Below are 23,562 nucleotides of genomic sequence, written 5' to 3'. Positions count from 1 at the left end.
GCTGTGCTGCCAAAATACATTATGCACTGGGGGAACAGAGTACTACAATGGAAAAAGAGAACTGGTCAAAAAAAAAACACTTGCACAAGTGGAAGTGCTTCCTTAACAAGTAGGGGATTTAAGATCCAACCAACTAGGTATTTACAGCCTTTTAACAATGGCTTGTTTAAATGACTAAAAAATAAAATCCCCTTAATATAACCTTCAAGTTGTAATTCACCAAACTAGTTATTTAATTCCTTGCACTTTGTTTTACATCAACAAAACTTCCTTGTTGGCTTTCCTCACTGGACCAGTGAGCCAGTTTGGTGTAGTGGTTAAGAGCGGTAATTCGGAGAACCAGATTCAATTCCCCACTCCTCCACATGAAGCCAGCTGGGTGACTTTGGGTCAGTCACAGCTCCCAGAGCTCTCTCAGCCCACCAAGTCTAGCCTGCCTAAAGAGTTAGACCTTCGGCTGCCAGACAATCCTCGGATCTCCTGGTTAAACAAGACACACTGTCATACGATAATTATTATTATTACAGGACCAGTCCATAAGCAAGTTGCAAAAGAGCTACAATATGGAGATGCAGACGGTGGCAATCCAGATGTAGCCTGGAGGACTGTATTTACAGGATTATCTTGAGAACCACACACACAACCAGACGCCACATGGCAAGAATAATCACATGAAAGGAAGTTTCAACTAACTCAAAAAGAGTTCTTCGTTTAGATAGCCAGATGCCACAAGTTATAGGCACATATGGGAAAGTGTAGAAGCAAAAGCTTGCTTTTAAGACTGATGTTATTTAGGACCACTATAGCTTGTTATCAGTAAAAACCAATCAAATAAGTGGAGTCTGCTATGATATTGGTATAATCAGCTCTCCTGGTCACAATTACCTAACCAACGGACAATCAATACAGAATGTCCCCCCCCCCCATGTTCCCTCTTTTCCAAAGTCATGACATGACAGCTGCATATTTATGCCCACTCCACCATCTGCGTTCTCAATGCTCTTTCATTTCTAAATATCTTTTCAGGAGTAGCCTAATATTTGTCCAACACTCTCAAGTTATGTGTTTTATCTATGCTGTAAGCCACCTTGAGTTCCATAAGGAAGAATGGTGGCCAATAAATGTTTTTAAAAATTAAAATAAGTACAGGGATTAGTGGAAAAGAAAGGTTTCCTTAACCCATATGGATGCAGAGCTGTTAACTGCCACAACTGTGAACATGAGTTAGCTCCAGCAGTAATTTACTACAACATAAACCAAACAGTTCTTTCTAATAAAACTGTCTAACACAACTATGTACTCAGCACTCAGTATTTACACAAGACCCAGTGTTCCCAGTTATTTTCTTCATAACATGGAGCAACAGCTGACAAGGTGTTATTCTGATCCTAAGGGATCTAAATGACAAAAAAAGAGATTTGTGTGGCTTGTATTTTGGTACAACCTGGGACACAAATATAATTTCTTCCTAAATGACTGTGTTTTCAGATTTAGGAGAGCAACAATTTAAATGTACTACGATATTCTCTATTAAAGAACATAAAATGGCTTTCAAAGTGGTTGAAATGCAATTCTAGATAGAAAGTCAAATATATTTTGAATGTTTAGAGAAAGAGATGGAGAGATCTTACTTACTGCAGCTCGAGCTTCTGCTGCTTTTGCCTTTTTCAGTCTGGTTTTGGCAGCGTCCAAATCTAGTCTTTTATTTTGTAATAATTTGCGTTCTTTCTGTAAAAGTTGAGGACGATTATTGCTCAGAGCAGAACAAAATTTGATTCAATTTTAATTGACAGGACAGAAAACTTCAAGCCCCTTGCCTCCCCCCAATATTCCATAGTTACATGAGCATTTTGTACTAGTTAAATTCCAGTTAGACGGTACTTTATTCTTCAACTTACAGTTATTGTTTTATAATCTCCTTCTATAAAATTTCTTAGAGGGGTAAGGAAGTTTATTGCAGCTGTCTGAATTAGTTCTCTGTCTGCTGTTCCAATTCGCTTTTGTGTTTCTCCACTTTTAATGAGAGCATTTCCTGCAATGGAAAAATCATTACGAGTTCCAATAGGAGTTTTATATAAACTAACAATCTACAATTACAGGAACTTCAGTCTAATGTCTGATGAGTAAACAAATTACAAAGCAGTTGCTTTTCAACCAAGGGCATAGTATTTTTAGTTAGTAGAACTAAAGTTTTAAAAAGAACTTGAATACACTTAATTGTGGTTGCATTCAGACATGGGAAAGCCACACTTCGTGACAGAAATCTTTACATTCATATGTTCCTTCTTCCTTTACTTGCTATGCAGAGACTGAAGACTCTTTTATATTGCAGTTAGACCAAATACTTCCTGGTTTAATGTGGCTTCAGATTCTGGTATTTTAACAAATTGCAGTTTGTCTTTTGCCTGCAAATCATTAAATGGTTTAGAATCCTGGTTTGTGGGTAAGCCAACTGCAATTTATTGAAGTATCAGAATTCGGTGTCACAACAAACTGTAGCTACACTGAAGACGCCTCACAAGGAAATCGGCTATCACAAAGTACTGGAAAAGGACGGAACAGTTCTGGTTTGTTCTAGCAATGAACTAAACTCAGATACTTTTTAACATCTGAAAGCAACTTGTACTAAAGGACTAAAAATATATATTTTAAGGAGCCACAAGATATTTTGTTGGTTTTGGCTGCAACAGACTAATACAGCCACTAATACAGCCACTCTTCTGAAATTTGGCACCATTAGCTATGAGGTTCAATTATGCACATACAAAAATTAAACTACATGGCTATTTTAATTTCTATCTGAAACAATGGCTGTTAATGATAGTTACAGTTTTCAGAGTGTAGTTGAGGTACACGTTCTACATTTAATCAAGTTTCAATCTTTCCAACCTCTTCCAAAATAATATATTATGTTACCGCATACTGAAAAATAATTCACTGGGTCAAAAACTATTATTCACTGTGAAGCAGTTTCTAGTAAATCCAAGGTTATAATTTTATACATGATCATTTGGAAACAGGTTACACCACTATCAATGCAAGCTGCTACTCAAATACACTTAGGACAGGATGTCAGTATTGTACAAAGAAACGACTCTTGCTTACCATATGCTGTTCCTGGACCAAACTCATTGCCAGAATCAACCATGTACTGACCCAGTAATTCTGGATTATTCATACGACTTGGTGCTTTGCGGTCTAGTTTCTCATAGACAAACTCTTCTATTCTAGCATCTACCAAAAGAGGGCATAACAACCAACCATTATCGATTCCTGACCAATTTAAAAGAGTCACTTAAAGTTACAGAATACACCAAAGAAAAAAGAAGAAGAAAAAAACAAGCTGAAACATTGCAAAGAATAATATTTGATGACAGCATTGTAAAACAGGTAAATAATAGAAAACTTAACAAAATACCAGCAGCTATACAGAAAACTATGCAAAAAAAGGATACTCCGTTGGTATAAGTGTGACATATTAAACTATGTCATAGTAATGACATCCAAAATAATTTGCTCTGGTCATTCAGAACCTTGTCAATTAAAATCCCAATCCACTGATTAAGAGATATTCTGTTATGGGTTGGATCCTATCAAAAAGATAATTCAGCAGTTTTAAGCAGCAATTCTCACTGATTAATAAACATTCTATGGACCAAATATGCTTTCTGTCATATCCGCATTTCAGAATACTAACTACACATGAAGTAGTTATTTCAAACTATGCTTCGCCCCTATTCATTTAAATAAAATGCTCCACTGGCAGCTTGAGTAATACAAATCATAGGTCAGAGGTAGTCACATCTGAACTTATTTACTCCAGAAACATGACATGACCTTGCAAGCATCTGAGCTTCTCTGGAAATGTAAGCATAAAATAACCAACAGCAACAAGACTATAAGAACATAAGAAGAGCCCTGCTGGATCAGACCAATGGTCCATCTAGTCCAGCATCCTGTCTCACACAATGGCCAATCAATTCTTCTGGAGAGCCAATAACACAGCATAGAGGCCAATGCCTTCCCCTGATGTTGCCTCCTGGCTCTGGGATTCAGAGGTTTAATGCCTCTGAATGTGGAGGTTCCCCTCAGTCACCATGGCCAGTAGCCGCTGATAGACTTAACCTCCATGAATCTATCTAATCCCCTTTTAAAGCTGTTTATTCCTGTAGCCATCATTACATCCTCTGGCAGCAAATTCCACATTCTAATCACTCTCTATGTAAAGTAGTATTTCCTTTAGTCTGTCCCGAGCCTACTGCCCATCAGCTTAATTGAATGCCCTCAAGTTCTAGTATTTTGTTCTAGCATATTACAGTATCCTCCACTGCATGCACACACATCTGGTTAGTCATCACAGAGAACTGTATGTACTACAACATAATTACAGACCACTTGAAAACAATTCTATATTTATTTATTTTATTTTATTATATTTCTATCCTGCCCTCCCCGCAAACGGGCTCAGGGTGGCTCACAATTTAGGGCTCCATGTGCCAAATATAAAAACATATAAAAACACATAAAACAAAATAAAACAACCATATTTTACAATTAAAGTGCTCAGTGATGTTAGTCCTTCAATCAAATTTAGATGGCATGGTGTAGATATAATACAAAGTCCGGGTATAACAGTGGCAGTGGCGGCTCCTAATTAAAAGCCTGGTGGAAGAGCTCCATCTTGCAGGCCCTGTGGAACTATAAAAGGTCCCACAGGGCCCTGATCTCCTCCGGGAGCTCGTTCCATCGGGTAGGAGCTGCCACTGAAAAGGCCCTGGCCCTCGTTTCAGCGAGCCTGGCCTCCCTGGGGCCTGGAATCACTAGCCGATGTTGTGACCCCAACCGTAGTGCTCTCTGGGGTATGTGTGGGAAAAGGTGGTCCCTCAGGTATGCCAGACCCTGACCATATAGGGCTTTAAAGGTAAGTACCAGCAACTTGAAGCGAATTCGGTATGCTACTGGCAGCCAGTGCAGTGCTTTCAGCACAGGCTGGATGTGCTCCCATTTAGGGAGACCCATCAGGAGCCTGGCCGCAGCATTCTGCACTAGCTGCAGCTTCTGGATTTGTGACAAGGGCAGCCCCATGTAGAGAGCGTTACAGTAGTCTAATCTCGAGGTGACCGTCGCAGGGATCATTGTAGCCAGGTCGTCGCGGTCGAGGAAGGGGACCAACTGCCGAATCAGCCTAAGATGGTAAAAGGCCGACCTGGCAGTGGCTGCCACCTGGGCCTCCATAGTTAAGGAGGGCTCCAGGAGCACTCCCGGACTCCTAACCTCTGGCGCCGCATATTGATGGCACCCTAGCCCATACCTCCGGGCAATCTGAGCAAGGGGGTGCATATAGATGTTAAACAACATTGGGGAAATCACGCCCCCTGAGGCACACCACATTCAAGCGGGTGTCTTTGGGACTGTTGTTCCCCTAGTGCCACCCTTTGTCCCCAACCCTGGAAAAAAGAGGCAAGCCACTGTAAGGCAAGCCCCTGTATCCCCACATCGGTGAGGCGGTGGGTCAGCAGCTGGTGGTCGACCATGTCGAATGCAGCCGATAGGTCTAACAACAGCAGTAATGCCACACCACCTCGATCCAGATGCCTCCGGAGGACATCAGTAAGGGCAACCAGCGCTGTCTCCATCCCATGACCTGGGCGAAAGTTGGACTGGAAGGAATCTAGGTTGGAAGCGTCATCCAGAAAACCCTGTAACTGTGTCGCCACCACCCTCTCAATTAGTTTGCAATTGGCAATAGGGCAAATTGGAAACCGGCCAATAGTTGGCCAATTCGGCTGGATCCAAGTTTGGTTTTTTCAGGAGAGGGCAGACCATCACTTCGCTTAGTGCCCCCGGGAACCGCCCCTCAGAGAGGGACTTGTTGACTATCTCCCCTAGGGCACCTCGAAACCCCTCATGGTCCGCTGTAACGAGCCAGGAAGGGCACGGATCAAGGCTGCATGTGGTTGTGCGCACAGAGATGAGCAATCTATCAGCTTCCTCCAGGCTGAGCAGGCTAAAACAATCCAAACCCAGAATCAAAAATGTGCAAGGAGCCTCAAGTTCACTTACTGTTTCAACTGTGGTGGGGAGGTCGCGGCAGAGCGCCAAGACTTTATCCGCGAAATAGCTCACAAATGCCTCACAGCCAATATCCAATTCCCTAGCGCTTTACCTGCCCTGTGGCAGAGCTGTTAAAAACCAAATCTTCCTAAACAATTGGGCTGGGCACGAGCTCGCAGACGCAATCGCAGACGCATAGAATTCTCTTTTAGTGGCCTTGGCTGCCATCTCATAGGATCTCATAAACGTCTTATAAGATGCTCTTGTTGCCTCGTCGTGGGCTCGACACCACCATCTCTCTAGCCATCTCAGCTCTCGCTTCATAAGCCGCAGCTCCTGGGTATACCAGGGAACCAGTCTAGAGCGAGCGCGCAGAGGGCACCAGGGAGCGATCTCGTCAATGGCTGTAGAGAGTTGGCTGTGCCAGTCCTCCACAAGCTTATTCAATGAGCCACCAGGGGGCATCGGATCTCACAGAGCCATCTGAAGCTGTACAGGATCCATTTGGCTCCGCAGGCGAGCTAAAATCTGCTCGCCGCCTGAACAGGATCGGGGTGGAACATTCAGATGGGCCTTCAGGGCATAATGGTCCAACCATGGTACTGCCAAAGCAGTAATCCGGTCCACTGTCATCCCAACCGTGAAGATCAAATCGAGCGTGTGTCTGGCCTGGTCTGTCGGAGTCGTTACAAATTGGGAGAGTCCCGGCACCGCCATGGATGACACTAGGTCCGCTGCCTGACTGGAAGCAGCGTCATTGGCATGGACGTTGAAATCACCCAAGACCAGCAGTCTAGGGTGCTCCAACGCCCAGCCTGATACGGCCTCCATCAGGGACAGCAGGTTACTGGTCGGTGCGTTAGGCAGTCAGTTCACCAGACAGATTGCCAAACTCTCCTCGGCCTCCAGCACCAGGCCGATGCACTCAATGCCTGTGATCTCCAGCGGCAGGAGCGCCCTGAAGGAGTAAGCCTCCTGAATGAAAATAGCCAATCCTCCCCCCCGCCCCCTAGTCCGTGATTGGTGTAGGACCAAGAACCCAGGTGGGGCAAGTTGGGAGAAAGCTATGGTCTCCCCATCCCACACCCAGGTCTTGGACGGACTACCTTCTGATCTAGAAGGAAGTCTTATTATTTATAGACCTGGCGTTGCACAGCACCAATATTGGAGGGGGGTTATCAATCCTAGCCCCACTGCCGACAACCTTCGGGATGGCTCGCAGGTTGGAAGGGCATCAAGCCATTCTATTTCTCAGGGTCCTTCCCTTGACTCTTTGCCTGGACCCACCACTGTACTTTCCCCTCCCCAGGAGCACCGGAATCTGTAGCTCAAGCATCGCCGCACCAGCCAGTCTTCGCAATATGACAACTTATGTGTATTACAGCAGTGGGGAGGAGTCATGAGGTCATTTTAAGCAGTCTCTGTGCAACAGCACTGGCTCTTAGTTCCTCCTAACTATTCAATACTTTAGGTGCACACTTTGCATTAACTCTTTATGCTGCTACTCCCCCAGCAATGGAGGTAGCAGCCAAGTATACACACAAAGCAGAAAAAGATAGAAATAAGGGGCTGGAATGGATTGTACCATACCAAAATACAGATGGAGAATATTACTTTTGAATGTTCATCTACAGAAGATGACTCCTGGCAAACAGAAAACTAGCACAAAAAAGAAAGAGTGCAGTCCAGTTCTTTAGCTAGTATACTGATTTTCTGCTTGCAAAGACACAGGGACACTCAAAAACATGATTCCCTAACCTGCAGTCTGAAGTGGAGCAGTTCATTGTTCCATCACAATATTCTAGCACATAATTCTGCTGCATGTGTAGATCAGACCTAATCAGCTTTATAGGAAAGCTCCTGTTCTAGTCCTTAAAGCACACATAACTATCAGGGACTGACAAAAAGAAAATTTGCTTCCTAGTAACAGCCAGATACAATAGGGTCAAGATTTGAAACAATCGAATTAAAGGATTTCTAAGGCTAGAAAAACATTACTTGTGTATTTCAAAGTGATTACAAAGAGCTCTGACACGTAACATCACAGTATTCATTATGAATGCTCCTATGTATTAACAACTCATGCTAATGCATCAGGTGATACCCTGTAATATGCTGTCTCAACTTGCAAAAAGAAACTTCATTTAATGCAGTGAAGTGACGCTTTTCTCCAATTCAGTTATGCCAGAAATGCAGCAAACAGACAATGGAAACAAATGGTACTAAGTTTCACGTACCAGATTCAATCAGATCAGCCAAGATGAAGCTATTCACAAAAACGTTCAATTTATAGTGTGATTTACAATCTCACTTGTTCACCTTCATAACCTTATGAGGTATTTCACTGTCACTCCAATTTTGTAAGTGCAATGGAGACCAAGATCCTAACTGAATGACAAGTGTACAAAGATTTGAATATCACATACAACTGACACAGTATTATGAGGGACTAAGGCTAAGCAGTAGAGCATCTCTTATGTTCTTACGGGCCAAGTGATGCTCTGTATTCTTGATGCTGGGGGGGCAACAGTGGGAGGGCTTACAGTGTCCTGGCCCCACTGGTGGATCTCCTGATGGCACCTGGTATTTTTAGCCACTGTGTGACAGTGTTGGACTGGATGGGCCATTGGCCTGATCCAACATTGGCTTCTCTTATGTTCTTATATGCTTCACCCTCAGAAAGAGCCAATCCCCAGCATATCCAGGTAAAAAGGTCAGGTAATATATGATGAGAAAAACCTCTGCCTGACATCTTAAAGAGCTACTGCCAGTCACGGTAGATAAAACCAACTTAGTCCAAATGCCTGAGTCAATAAAAGACTACATGAGTTAATGAGCAGGCAATGACCCACTCCATTCTTTCTCTACATTTCCATCCCAGCCACTGATGCTACCAGCTCATTTGTCTTCCCACATGGAGGAACAGCCATGCAATGTGGAGGGAGGAGGGGCTGGAGTGAGGAAGGACACGGAGTTTAATTTGCTCTTCCAAAGCTCCACAGAGGGAAGAGGTAATTTCATCCCTTTGTCCTTCCTCATTCCAGCTTCCCAACCCCCACAGCTGTTTATTTTACTTAAAACATTTTTAAGTTCCTCTGCATGGAACCTGAATTCCCCAGAATGATATTTCCAGAGATCAGAAACAGCAATGCAGAGGAACACAAGGGAAACTGTGTGTCTTCTGCATTCAGATGGTACCATGTTGACCACTGCTTATTATGCTTTTTCCAGGTACTCATCTGTAAACTACAAAGATACCAGCCAATTATCTCTCAGACCTTTCTCTGAAAATTATGAGTGGAATCCAGTGTTTCTGTTCCACTAATGGTAGGTTCTGCACAGATGCAAAGAATTTTTCACCAGCACACAAAGCCTTCCTCTGTCAGAAGAGGTATGTTCCGACAATGGAAAGTTACTTAGTAACCATAATCATTTCTAGCACAGGATGATCTGGACATCCTGTAAATTCTGGAACCAACTGTCACTTTAGAAACTGATTGGATATCAATTAGAATAAGTGCTGTTTCTTCTTAAATAAGTTCACAAATTGTCTCCAGGACGATTTAAATTCATGATTCATAGTTAAGGCGTAATTAAAAAATCTGAACAGACCAGCCTATGATAGAGTGAACAGGAAATGACATAAGTAATATCAGAATCTTCTTAAAGACTGAAAACCTAATAAACCAAATATGAAATATTTCAATGTAGGCATTATTGTTTTTGTACGCATCCAATATATTTTTATACTAAGATCTTAGTGAAATAATATTCTTGTTTGTTCAGTTTCTATATCTGTACTTAAAGTCTAACTAATATGATAACTCCTCAAGCATACTATTCAAATTATGGAAAGCAAGTTAAAAACCCACTGAGAATTATCTTCAGAATTGAAAGCATTTTGCTAGTCTAACAGCACACAGCAATGAACCAGATCTCGAGATTTGAGAGAACCAGTGCAATATATTGATTAAACCGTTGTGGGCTTTGACTGGTGTTTAAATGGCAGCTTCAGTCATGAAATAAACTGGGTAAGTGACACCTCTCTGCCTAACCTACCTCACAAGCTGAGAAAAAATTGGAGGTGAAAACCATAAGCCCTTCCATGAGCTTTTTGAAATAAAAATGTAATAGGTATATTGAAGAAGGAAGAAACAGGGTTCGTGCTCACTTTACCTGTTTTCAGTCATCAGAAACTTATTTTCAGAAAGGTATCCCCACTTAAATCTGTTTGCTTGTTTGTATTTTAATGAGCAAAGTTAAAGCCCATAAAATCTCCTTATTTTGAAACTGGATAGTGGTATAGAACTGTTATTTGTTAAGTCATAAAATTATATTATATTTATAGACAACAAAGCAGCAGTAAAATGACAATGAACCAGTACATTACACATGCAAACCAGGTTTCATTGCTTACTGCAGAAGGCAAGGATCCACAAGCACAAGCCATGCCATAACCAAGAGGAAAGTCCCATTGCGTATTAGTGCAAAGCAATTAGACAACTTGTAAAATGGTAGAAGAAATACATATTTAGTTCCTACTTGGATTTGGCTGTAACAAAACTTCTGTCTGTCTCATTATTTTTTCTGTCCAATGTTTAGTACATTCTGCTTTGCTTAGAAGGTTTTCCAAGTGAGCATCAAATTCAGTCTTCTCTGCTTGACCAAGTTTCTCTTCTGTAAACTACATTAAACAGTAAAAAAAACATATAAGTTAGTAATACATACTCATATTGTGGCTAATAAGATTTTTAACAACATAATTGGGGGGAGAGATTTTTAATACACCTTTATGGAACAAGTTCCACAACCCAAAGTGATTGTCATTATAATAAAATTTCACTTCATGTTCTTTTGTTTATTTACAGTTAAAGATTAATATGGATGCACTTCGCTAAAAGAGACACCTCTCGTCCAAAAGACCACGGATAGTGACAATAATAGTTACAGCCCTTGATGAGTAGATAAAGCCCTCCATGGACCTCAGTATGCACTTAAGCTGGGGGTGAAAAAAGAGAAGAAAGACTCTGTTTACAGAGTTCCAGATACTGCATGATTGATTGTAAGAGTTTCATCACCTATTATGCAGCTGATCATTCCAAATGCTTGTTAAAGGACAGTTATAACAGGAAGCTGGTGAAAAGCAGCTGACAGGAAAGTGTGGTTAAGAAAATAACCTATTTGTTTGTTGCACTCATGGATCTTTGCTGGAATTCCAGTTAAACAGATGAAGTCAGACCAAAGCAATGTATGTTTATTTGAAGCTATGCCAATACCAGATAAAACATTACATATAGCTGCTTACATGTGAAGTGAATCAGTGTCATAAGACTTGCATCAGTGTTTATTAAATAAAAAATAGCTTGCCTTGTTTTTTCTACATTGCCATGAAGCACAGGGGATGTAGAAATACACCACTTGGAAAAGAGGAAGGACAGGGAAGGAAACACTGTAGGCTCTGAAACAGTTACTAAGTATTATTGACATTTTACTAAAATAATATACCATGTAACAGTAAAATGTCTTGTTTTCCATTTTTCCTTGACTGTTGGAAAACATGTTGTCCTACCATTCAATCCAGGACAGGGTCCACGCACTAGGAAAGTCAGATTTTGGGCTTCTTTAAAAAAGTAGATCCACTCCTGTATCACTACTGATTATGAAAAACTTCCCAATTTAAAAAGCAGTTTATTGAACAGTACAAGTGCTATAGTGGAATTTAAGCAACATTCAGATACCAAGGACAAGTTGTGAAGTAAACACACTTCAAATCCTCATGCTTATGCATTCCCCATAGCCTCAAAAAGTCTTTAATAAATTGTAGACTTTACTCAAATATGCAGAATACAACAGATACTATTGCCAAGCTTGAGATCTACTACACTGTTAGTCTGTAGAAATGAATGCACAATATGGGAAACCAGCTGAAAAGAAAACCAAATTGTGCCACTTCCTTAGAACTGACAGCGGGGAAAGGGCAGAAAAAGGAAAGGGACTGCCAAATGAGGAGAACCAGGATAAATTAACATCAATTTTAAGGGGCTGGACAGAAATAACTGTAATTTTTTTGTCCTACATTAAAATATTTCAGCAGTGAATAAAGAAACCTCTTTGTATTTGGGGTTATCAACAGCTTTTAAAAAAAACTGGATTACAAAGGGATGCAACATGGGGCGGGGAGATCTTTCTGGATTCATAGTACCCTTTTCTACACAGCGATGGTCCCAGCGTCTGCCTTCCTTCCACAGGAGGGAAGTTACCAAGGTCGGTCCCGGGGGTTCTTGGGCGCGTACAGGCTCTCTTAACCACGCAGACGCGGCAGCCTCGCACACCTGTTGCGCTGCACGGGTACACTCGGGAGGGGGCCGTGTGCTTGGAACTTTTAGGTAAACTCCGCGGCTCCCACCAGAACTGTGCCGTTAGGGCGGGGCGGGGGCAGCAGGGAGATGTTGCATAATCGGTCGAGGCCGGCGGCGGACAGCTCAACAGCTGCAGGCAGGTCAGTCACACCCACCCACCCACCGGCTTAGGGCCTCGGGAGGAAGCGAAGGCAACTGGGCCTATCATGTCCCATCCTTCCTTCCTCCCCCGCGGAGGGAGGCAGCGGGATTTCTCACGGCCGGGGAGTGCCAAGAGTGGCGCAGGCCCGGCCCGGCCAGCCGCTCTTCTTGCCTCGACGCCACCTACCAGCCGGGCGGGCCGCCTCAGACTCCAGAGAGGCTCGCGGGCCGGCGTGGGGGGGAGGGGAAGGGGAGCCGCTGTCCTCGGGCGCCACAACACGCGCTGCTTCGTCAGGCCACAGCAGGTCCCGCCGCCCCCATTGCTCTCCCTCGGTTCCTCTGCCGCCCCTTCAGGGTTACCTGCACTGCGCGGCTGAGGAACGTGCCGGCTTCAGCCGCCAGCTTCTTCACGTTGAAATCCATAATGTTCATTTTCGGCAGGGGAGAGAGGGAGGGGGGCGTTGTCGGCGGCGGCGCCTACCCGCCGCCGCGTTTCCTTCCTTCAGAAGCTGCCGGCCTAGGCGGCGGCAGCACCAACGGCGGTAGAAGGGGCGGTGCCAGGCGTTGTCGGTCCCGGCCAGGCACTACGGAACTGGCAGGTGATTGGCTGGAGCGAGCGAGGGGGGCTGAGCGAAGAAGGGCGAGGATTTGAGAAAGAGGAGGAGCCGCCAGGGAGGACGCTAAATGGCCCCGCCCAGTTGCCAGCCTTGAAAGAGGTTTCTGTGGAAGCGAAATTTAAAGGGGCCGTAACCACTCTTAGGAGGTGCAGGAAACTGGTAGTCGCGCCTAACGAAAGACAGACAGACTGGAAAAAGAAACCTTGAACTTTGCGGTCTGTCTCAGTTCCAGTCCTGGAGAGCTGAGTGCGATAACAAATCCACCGGGGGTGAGGGAGGGTCTTCTCTTTATGTCTACGCGGTTTGAGTCACACGATGGGTAGAAATTAAATCGTTTAGGGGAGGAGCGTGTAGACCAAATGCTCTCTGAACACAGTTTTCCATGCCGCTGAGGGATCTTCAGCCGCGGAGCATGTGCAATAATAATCCCATAATTAGTAAAATGAGACTGTCATAAGGCATGTGCTGATCCCGCTTTTTTGATTATTGAGCAACCGCAACCGGCTCTCATCCATTTGGGTTTAGAACCTAAATCACCGAAGACACAATAGGCTACAATTGAGGCCAAAGAATGTTCGTTTTAAAAAAGCGGCACTCTGCGCTAAGAACAAAGCAGGTAAGCTGATGTTTTTCACTGAACGCACTTTGTTAACGAGGCAGTCTTTCGGGTCCTTCCTCAAAACAGCCAAGTAAAACCAGCACTTTGAACAGACCCGAGCCGAGAAGTGTAATTCCTCGTCTGTGCTGTTTAAGACTCGATGGATCCTCTGTGCTCCCCCCCTCCTCCTTTTCAACAATCTGTTCCCTGCATCCATCCTCTAATTGCCCATTTTCCCAGTTTCTTCTGTGCTCTTTCGTGGATGCTATTGGGAGGTGAGATTTCTACACACACACACACACCTGCCTTCTTCACAGATAGTAGTAGTGTTTCCGTGCACCTCCCAGGTTTTCCTAGGGTTACCAGCCTCAACAGGGGCGAACTGAGAAGCAGAAAAGAACCCTGGGGGGGAAAGCTTCTGTGTGGCCCCCTTCCAGGCTTCTGGTTAGGTTTAAGGGTGGTGCTTACTAGGTCAAAGGACACAGAACTAAAAGGTATGTTGTGGCAGCAGGAAAGGCTACCTGCTGCGCACCTTCTCCTATGCAGAATCCAAGGTAGGGTTTTTATCTCACTTTGTCTCCAAGAAGTTCAGTGCAGCATACCACCCTCATTTTATTCTCACAGCAACTTTGTGAGATAAGTTCAACTGACAGAGCAAGAGCGAGGAATCGACTAAGGTCAGGAAGTAAACTTCATGACTGACGGGGAATTTGTCTTCCCAGCTCCTAGCCCAACATTCTAACCACCTTATTACACTGGCTGTCAAATATTTTAAATAGGGACTACGAGAGAATAGTTTGCCTGAGCATGAATGGCTACCTTGCAAAAGATCAAGAGATGCAAGAACAGGCTGTGAAATTAGTATTTAAAATTCAGTCATAATCAATATAGTGACTACTTACAACACAGATATTTCATAGACATATTTGAGCTTTACACAGAAATAGTCACAGACTGTAAAAAGGTAAAAGTTCCCTTACTCGAAAGCCAGTCAAATCCGACTCTAGGGTTGCGGTGCTCATCTCCGTTTCAAAGCCGAAGAGCCAGCGCTGTCCGAAGACGTTTCTGTGGTCATGTGGCCGGCATGACTAAACACCAAGGTGCACGGAACGCTGTTACCTTCCCACCGAAGTGGTACCTCTTTATCTACTTGCAATTTCTTGCTTTCAAACTGCTAGGTTGGCAGGAGCTGGAACTAGAGACGGGAGCTCACTCCGTCATACAGCAACCCGGGTCTCGAACTGCTGAACTACCGACCTTCCACAGCCTGCAGTTCAGGGTCTTAGCCACTTGAGCCACCGCAGCTCCTGTCACAGACTGTACTAGTTGCATTTCATACACTTTACTTACTTTTCTCTATAATTGTGAGGGGGGATTTCAGACAAAACCAAGTCAGTAAGAAACAAGGAGAGAAATCAGAAAGGATAAAAGAGAATGTTAAAAAAACCACATGCAGAGAAAAAGAAGAAGTTAGTCAGACACAGAGTGAGGCTCCTTTTTGGGAACAAGAACAAAGAAATTAAAAAATTGCAGCTAGATTTGGCAATTTGGAAGGGACAGAATTTTAAAATTAAATATGCCGAATACAAAGATATAAGACATCTAAGAATTACAATTAAAAAGGAGTTGCTATAGGAAATCAACCAACAAGGTCTACTGCGTGAATCAGATAACTTTCGGAATAGTCTGTATAAAAGAGTTTTGTTTGACAGCTCACTAAGTTTAAAACAGATACTTAGATAAAATTCAGGAAGGTTCAACATGGGCAAGTGCAAAGTAATGCTCATTGGAGCAAAAAATCCTAACTATAAATACATGTTGATGGGATCCGAACGGGCAGAGACTGACCAGGAGAGAGATCTTGGAGTCATGGTAGATAAGTTACTGAAAATGTTGACTCAGTGTATGACAACAATAAAAAAGGCAAATAGTATGCTGGGAGTAAATATTGATAATATTTATTTGTCCAATGATATTTGTTTGCTAATGATATATATTTGTGTAAGAGAGAGAGAAAGTGGGAGGGGGTGGTGGAAAGAAAGAATGAAAGAGGTGGAGAGAGAGAAACAAAGAAAGCAAATAGATGGGGAGGGGAAGGAAGGAAGAGAGAGAGGAAGGAAAGGAGAAAGAGAAAAGAGAAAGGTGGAAAGAAAGCAAATAAATGGGGGGAGGGGAAAGAGAAATAGAGAGAGAGAAACAAAGGAAGCAAATGAATGGAGGGAGGGAGGGAGGAAGCGAGATAGAAAGAATGAAAGAAACAAAGAAAGCAAATAGATGGGGAGGGAGGGGGAAGGAAGGATGGAAGGAAGAGAGAAAGAGAAAGCTATAAAGAATGAAAGAGGTGGAAAGAAAGGAGAGAAACAGAAAGCAAATAGATGAGGGAGGGGAAGGAAGGGAGAAAGAGAGGTTTGTGGTTCGTGATGCAGGAAAGGTGAAAAGAAAGAGGTGGAAAGAAAGCAAATAGATGGGGGGAGGAAGGAAGGGGAAAGGAAAGGAAGAAAGACAGAGATAGAGAGAAGGGGCAGAAAGAAAGCAAATAAATGGGGAGGGAAGGAGAGATGAAAAGACAGGAACTCTAACTTTAAATGTGTTCTCCAAACCCCACACCCCCACACCAGCCGGCTTGGCGAAGGGATTTAAAGAAATAAATGCCTTATCCAAGTCAGCTGGTGGGGCTGCAGCTTGGAGAACACATTTAACTTGGAGAACACATTTAAATGTGTACGCAGACACAGCCCCCTGCCCCCAAGCTGGCTTGACTGAGAAGGGATTTAAAGAGACAAATATCTTCTCTGAGCCAAGCCAGCTAGCCAATGTGGCAGAGCTTGGAGAACACATTTAACTTTAGATGGGGAGGGAGGCAAGAAAGAGAACGAGAAAGAAAAAAAAGTAGAAAGTGGAAAGAAAGCAAATAGATGGGGGGAGGGAGAGGTGGAAAGAAAACAACTTTAACTAAATGTGTCCTCCAAGGCCCCCCACACTAGCTGGCTTGGTTTGGAGAGGGGATTTAAAGAGACAAATGCCTTCTCCAAGCCACCCGAGTAGGGATGCTTTGAGAATACACTTAAACTTGCTTTCTTTCTCAGCTCCTCCCCGCCTCAAGCCTACCCAGGGGAGGGGAACACAGGTTCGGAAAGGGAAGACCAGTTGGAGAGGTGTGCCTCCCCTTCGCTTCCCCAGCCACGCTGCTTGGAGCCACACTATATGTGTGAAAGAGCCACATGCAGTTCCTGAGCTGCAGTTTGGCCGTTCCTATGCAAATGCCTTACTTCCAAAGATCTCAAGCTACAGGTAAGTTCATATGGGTACAGGCAGTCCTTCAAATACTCTGGTCCAAGGTCAATTCCAACATGTCAAACCATGTCCAGAAAGAAACTGGGAATTAATAAATTCGCAATAGTGTTGAGAAAATATGACAAACCAGTTAACATTAGTGATCGGCACAAAGTGAAGTTCGTCACAAACCCAGACCGGTCCGTGCTTCACAAATCTTGGTTGGTGCCCATCGTGCCTTCACGAGCCCCACGAATCTCCTGGGGGGGGTGTTGTGTGGTTCGTGTACACAGACACAGTGGTGCTGGTGTTGGGGCTTGGAGAAGTCACTTAAAGAGACTGTGGTCTCTTAAATGCCTTCTCCAAGCCGCACCACCACCATGGTACAATTCACAAATGAACTGAGAAGGGATATAAAGCCTTCTCAGTTGACTCGCCAAGTTGCACCACTGCGAAGGCACGACTCAGCGAGTGAACGGGGAGATCATTTAAATCCCTTCTCAGTTCACTTGTGAGTCATGCTGCCGCCACGGCACAACTCAGCCAGTCAACTGAGAAGGGATTTAAAATGGCCCCTGGGATCTGTGTGCGGGGGGAGGTCTCTCCCTGCCACACGCAGACCTGGCTTGGAGGTCTGCAAAGAGGAGCCAGCCCAGGATCACATGGGGTGGCGAGAGCTGATAGCTCCATGCAGCCTTAGCTGGTGGGTTCCTCAAGCCAGATCTGCATGTTGGGGGGAGAGACCTCCCCCCAACATGCAGATTCTGTGATCTCTCAGCTGTCAGTTCCTGTAGTCCCATGTTCAGCTGGGGCTCTCTTGAGTAGCCCACCAGCAGAAAGGGAGGGAAGATCTCATATCTCCCCCCTTCCATTCTGCTGGCCTCCAGGAGCCGCAGCCAGCAAAAAGGAGTGAGGGAAGATCCCAGATCTCCCCCCCCCCATTCTGCTGGCCTCAGGAGCCACGGCCAGGAAAAAGGAGGGAGGGAAGATCCCAGATACCCCCTTCCATTCTGCTGGCCTCAGGAGCGACGGCCAGGAAAAAGGAGTGAGGGGAGATCCCAGAGCTTTCCCCCCTTTCTGCTGGTCTTGGTAGCTGGAGCCAACAGAAAGGAGAGAGGGAAGATTCCAAATCCTCCCCCCTTTTTGCTGGCCTTATGGAGAGTTCTCCCCGCAGGATCGGCTCCTTTGCAGTCTCTGTCCAGAAATCAGGTTTCAAATCCTTTCTCAGTTCACTTGTGAGTCGCATGGTGGTGGTGGTGGTGGCGGCCTTTAAATGGGTTTTGCAAGCGCACTGCATCACGAACCACAAACCTCGAACCAGTTCATGAAGTGGCAGACATTTGTCCCGGTTCATGGTTTGTGAGACCCCTGGAACCACAAACCTCAATTTCTCCAGTTTGTGCTCATCCCTAGTTATCATCCTGACCAGGGCCGGCTCGCCCGCTAGGCGAACTAGGCTTTCGCCTAGAGCACGAGCCGGCCATTGGGGCGGAAGAGGAGAGGCAGGTGCAGCCGCCGACGCCTGGCCAGCAGCTGGGAGGAGCGGGGCTGGGAGAAGCTCTGCCGCCTGGCTGCAGTAGGACGTGCGGCGGCAGCGTGGGCACGGCCCTTTCCTCCTCCCGCCCGCCTTCTTTCTCGGCCTCTCCTGGGGGCGGGGGGAGTGGCCGCTTGCGGGCCGTCGGGCGGGACCCCTTCTCCGGCCCAGCCGCGCTTTCCTCCCCCCCGCCTACTTTCTCGGCCTCTGTCTGGCTGTCGGGCTGGCTGTCGGGTGAGCGGGAGGGGCAGGAGAGGCCAAGAAAGCAGTTCCCACTGGCGCCCCCGAGTTCGCACAACTGAGACCCTCGGAAGGGGAGAGAGGCGGAGGGGTGGCGCCTGAGCGTCCTGTCCCCCCCCCCGTGGATGCCTGCGGATGCGAGCTCAGCTCCGACGTGCTCCCGGGGCCCCGCAGAGCTGCTCGCTTGCAGGACCGCCCATGCCTTGGCTCCGCCTCAGCAGCCTTCCACGTGTGCAAGGCAGTGTGGCCTCGAGAGCCAGGGCGCCGGTTCTGCTCCCGGATCGCCTTCGCCCTGGTCAGTCTGCCGCCAGTGCTCCTGGGGACAGTGACTGCCGTGTCAACATGCCCGGCGGCGGCAGGGCCGCCGTCCGAGAAGAGCGCCATCCGACAAGAGCGCCCTCCGGAGCCCCAAGAGCCCTGCCGGGCCGCTCGGCAGGAGCTGCGGGCGTCTCCGCGCCGCTCCTCTCTGCCAAACCTGACCTCGGAGGCCGCCTGCCTGCAGCCACGGCCAGCGGAGAGAGAAGGGCAGCAGAGCCCCGGTGAACCTGGGCCGCCTCTCACCGGAGGTCCCCGACGGACCCGCAGCCCAGACCAGCGAGCCCTTCGCCAGTGAAGCCTCCGACCTCTGGCAAGTGAGGCCACCCGAATCGGGTCCGAACAGCTCCCACACACACACACACCCTGAGAAAGACAGGAGGAGGAGGGGCGTGCCGGGGACGCGCAGACCCAGACCACCACACACACACACCGCCTGCCACTTGGAAAGGACGCCCAGAGTGCATCTCCAGGCCCCGCCGGGAGGTTGGCATCTGCGGTCGCCTAGAGCGCAGGACAACCTCGGGCCGGCCCTGATCCTGACTGCAGCATTCTGGATCAGTTGAACCATCTAATTTGGAATTCAAAGCAGGGGCAAATAAAGGTTTTTCCAAACATGCCACAGCAGGCAGCCAAACAGACTTCCTCTCTACCACATTCTGATTGTGAAAGACCACTAAGTACCCAGATAAAGATCTGCCAGATAACAGCATTGGTAAAGTATGAATCTTTTGTATCAGCAACTGCAACCGAGTAGTGTTTAAATCTGGCTTCAAGCTGATGCTTGATTAGATTCTTCCCAAGTGTAAGCTTCCTCTGTCTACATTCCAGTCATTATCTCTGCAGCTTCACTGCCTGCAGCTCCTTGTTATAGCAGGGGCAGCAGAAGCTCTTGAAAGTAGGAGACAGAGTTATTATATCAACTACCCAGTTTAAGTCTGTTCCAAAGTTCAAGTATGGTTTCTAGAATGAGCATCAAACCGCAATTCAAAATCCCCCAAAATCTCTACAATCCTTTGGCTGCTAGGAGTGAGCCCCCCAAACTGGTCCTCCATCCTCATAGGAACTGGAAGCTGCCAGGATCCTGACTGTCACTTGGTATGCTCATGATAAGAATACTACTGTAAGCCCACCCCCACATATAAACACACACATGCATGCTCCCAGACAAATCCAAACTCTGCCTACCCCAATCCAAACAGAATACATACCGCATAAGCCACCTTAAACCAAGAGGAAAGGTATCTTCCATATATATTCTAGTGTCTCCTTTTCCATAGGTTGGTTACATTATCATAGCCCAGATAATACATTTGCATTAATAGAGTCCCTGATCCAAAATCAAATCGATCAGAATGCATCCCAAAGCCACCAGGCTCCAAAGTCCTTGTCCAATGCCAGAGCAGATCCTAGTTCTACACCAAAATTGGCCAATAGCAAATCTTCTCCATAGGCACCAATGCACATTTAGGTGCATAAGAAGGGTTTCTTGAACCTTTAATTATTTGTAGGTAATTCCCATCCACAACCAACATCCAGTAACCACAAATTCTACACACCTGGATCAATGCTCTGTCTAAGCTTGGAGTCTTGTGAGCAAAAATTCTACTCTTTGAGCAACTGGCATTAAAGTTGTGAGCAAGAGATTTGGCTGCTGCATGAATTTGTTTGCTCTGGAGCCATCCTTCCTGAGCTAAGACAAAAACGTGTGAGCCAGAGGCTAAAAAACTGTGAGTTGGCTCACACTAACACAGCTTAGATGGAACACTGACCTGGACAGCCAGTAGGATTTATTCTCTTTCATTTTGCTTTTAACAATGTTTTATGTCTTTTTCCCTATATACTCTCTCCTAGCTTTTCCTGTTTCCATTAGGGACTGGCATGCCTTACTACTGTCATCCCTTCCCTATTATTTCTGTGTTAGGGACTCCCCTCTGTCCATCTTATTCAAAGCTCCATTCCCATTTGTCCCACCTCATCTGGTTCCAGTATTGGGCAACACTTAACCTATCTCCCTCTGGGTTGCTCTGGACTAGTTGAGTAAACGGTAACTTTAATTGGGTATTTAAATTGAAAGGAGACAATATTAGGTATGGCAAAATTGGCCTCCATGATGCTACCACTTACTGTGTCATTTTCTGATACTGATCCTTCCCTTCTAGTGTATATCTTGTTAAGGCAATAATGTAACCTGCTGGTTAAGTGCTCAGTCTCCCTTCCATCTTTTCTTTGTCTGAGATTCCCTGTTTCAAAACTGGGAGTCAGTACATCAGACTGAATTATTCTTATTTTTCTCTGGTCTTGTGTTTTGACTGGACATATGCAAGGGATTTTCTAATGTGACAGGTCTAGGACAGGGACTGAATTCATGGGACGTTAATGGGACAAGATCAGTTTCTGTTGTGGAGGGTTCAAATCTTAAGGACTTCTTTTCAACAAGGAGGAGGAGAACAGCCCTTCGACTCTTGCAAGCTTACTGCGTTCAGCTCTTATAATGCCATGCCATGTATGAGGCTACAATCAACAGAAACCAAAAGACAGCAGAGACTCCAGAGTACATTTGCAGGTTGGGCCATCTATTTATGGAGACATGATAAGCTACTCATTATATCAGATTTTTTTTTTTGGTTTTCCAGGAGTGATGGCATTGAGATGAGTTGGCCTCTGAGAACAGCCTTCAGAGCATCCCAGAGAGTAAGCCAGGAGATGTCTGCTGTAGAATTGTTTTGAAGGTATTATTTGATAAGCGCTTCCACCTCTGTCGAATGTTGTTCTGAGTAAAGAAGAGCTTTGTTTAAGTACCATGTTCTGTGTGAGGTTTCATCGAGGCCTCGGCATAGAGAGCAGGATACCCATGTATGGTCAGACCAGGTGATGTTACCGATGTTAGCCTCCGAGATTCTGTTAATATTTTAGATGCAAGAACAAAGTCAATCCTGAAGTAAGTATGATGACGTGGTGTGAAGTATGTAAAATTTATTTTTGTCGGATGGAAGTGGCGCCATACATCAATTAGTTGGAAGTCCTCTAGTATTGATGCCAAGTGTGTGTTGCGGGAGGGAGGTGAGGTTGTCAGGGAGAGGTTAGAAGAGCAGTCCAATGCAGGATTTACAACTTGGTTAAGATCACTCCCTATGAGTAATTCACCTTCTTGGAAGTGACTTAGAACTGTGAGAGTTTCTTGTAAGAAAGAAAATTGGTTTTCATTTGGGGCATATAGGGAGACCAAGGTGGTCATATGTTTGTCAGTGAGACTTTTTACAAATATATATTGCCCCCTTGGGTCGCATTTAGATATTATGAATTTTAATATTATCTGAATAAATTTTAATATCTATGTCTAATGCCAGTGTTTGAAAAATATACCTGCAACTAAGCCATAACTGAGCATGTTTAGGTCCCATCGATCTCAATGTTAAGCATCTGAATTAACCAAATTCTCATATTGAAAACAATGGAATTGTGACTGGACTGCAACCCATGGATTTTCAATTTACTGTGTGAGTGATAGATGGAAATAAGATTTATAGTTTGGGACCATTGAGGAATCACAGGGGGGGAAGGTTAAAAGTTTAGGACCCCCTCAAAAAAACCTGCACAGAACTACTGATTTTTAAGCTAGATGATTCCAGATGGAAAGCTGAGTTAATCTATAGTCAGTCCTACTTTTCTGCATTCTTGGGGTGTTGCCCAAGTACACATAAAGCTCTGTTTTGTCTGTGGGTTACCCCATTTTGCTGCCCTGATGTTAGGCACAGAACCATAAGGCTTGCTACTAGAAGGACTTCTAATGATGGTGGAAAACCAGCAGCTGTTTAGCAATTCAGAATGAATGATCCTAAGAGCTTGGTTTTCCCATCTCTTTCATTTCTGTTTTCTCCACAAAGAAATATGTCTCCCTGAAAACATTTTCATCTTTAAAGTGGTAATTCTGTATTTCACTACACACTTTGCAAGTTTCATGTCAAAGAACTGATCTGAAACATTTTTGTGTGGTTTGTGAGTCCACTAGATGTCAGTATAACAAAAGCCATAGGTTCTCAGGACTCCAGATGCTTAGATCTCCACTTTACCATTTTCTTCTCTAAATGGGAAGCATTTAGATGATTTTCCAGTTTGCTGAGGGTTTTTTTTAGAAACCTATGACCCAAATCAGATATGATAGCATGTCAGCAAGCTGCCAAAGGTTTCTTATGTTTTCATTTCATGCGCATTCCTTCCCTTTCGCTTAATTGCCACTCTGGAGGAGTTGCTGGAGGAATTGCTTTGGCTTTAACCAGGATGAGTCGTGGGAAGCTCTTACCTGTTTTGCTTTGTTAGCCGTTTGTTCTCAAGCCTAATGCCCACGCGCGGGAACCCCAGTAATTGGGTATTGCTGATATGAATGTACTATAACCTTTCATGTGCATAGATTACCCGCCATTCCTTTTT

General features: G+C 45.1%; 2 protein-coding genes across 3 annotated transcripts in view; both read right to left on the bottom strand.

The window, feature by feature from the left end:
- Nucleotides 1-13,095, bottom strand: part of SH3GLB1 (SH3-domain GRB2-like endophilin B1) — a 50,612-nt gene extending 37,517 nt beyond the window's left edge. The window contains exons 1-5 of one of the 2 annotated variants that reach the window (XM_015416700.1): nt 12,915-13,095; nt 10,597-10,738; nt 3,106-3,234; nt 1,899-2,032; nt 1,636-1,728 (exon numbers count right to left, since the gene is read on the bottom strand). In XM_015416700.1, coding sequence (XP_015272186.1) covers nt 1,636-1,728; nt 1,899-2,032; nt 3,106-3,234; nt 10,597-10,738; nt 12,915-12,986 — 570 coding nt within the window. In that variant the 5' untranslated portion in view covers nt 12,987-13,095. The remainder of the gene's footprint in view (nt 1-1,635; nt 1,729-1,898; nt 2,033-3,105; nt 3,235-10,596; nt 10,739-12,914) is intronic. The other variant, XM_015416702.1, reaches the window with a different exon arrangement.
- Nucleotides 13,096-19,965: 6,870 nt separating this feature from the next.
- Nucleotides 19,966-23,562, bottom strand: part of LOC107115082 (epithelial chloride channel protein-like) — a 63,973-nt gene continuing 60,376 nt past the window's right edge. The window contains exon 18 of the mRNA XM_015416683.1: nt 19,966-20,094. Coding sequence (XP_015272169.1) covers nt 19,966-20,094 — 129 coding nt within the window. The remainder of the gene's footprint in view (nt 20,095-23,562) is intronic.

The sequence above is a fragment of the Gekko japonicus genome, unplaced genomic scaffold, assembly GCF_001447785.1.
Source record: "Gekko japonicus isolate JY-2015 unplaced genomic scaffold, Gekko_japonicus_V1.1 scaffold16, whole genome shotgun sequence".
Taxonomy (NCBI): Eukaryota; Metazoa; Chordata; class Lepidosauria; order Squamata; family Gekkonidae; genus Gekko; species Gekko japonicus.
This window is presented reverse-complemented; position numbering and strand designations above follow the sequence as displayed.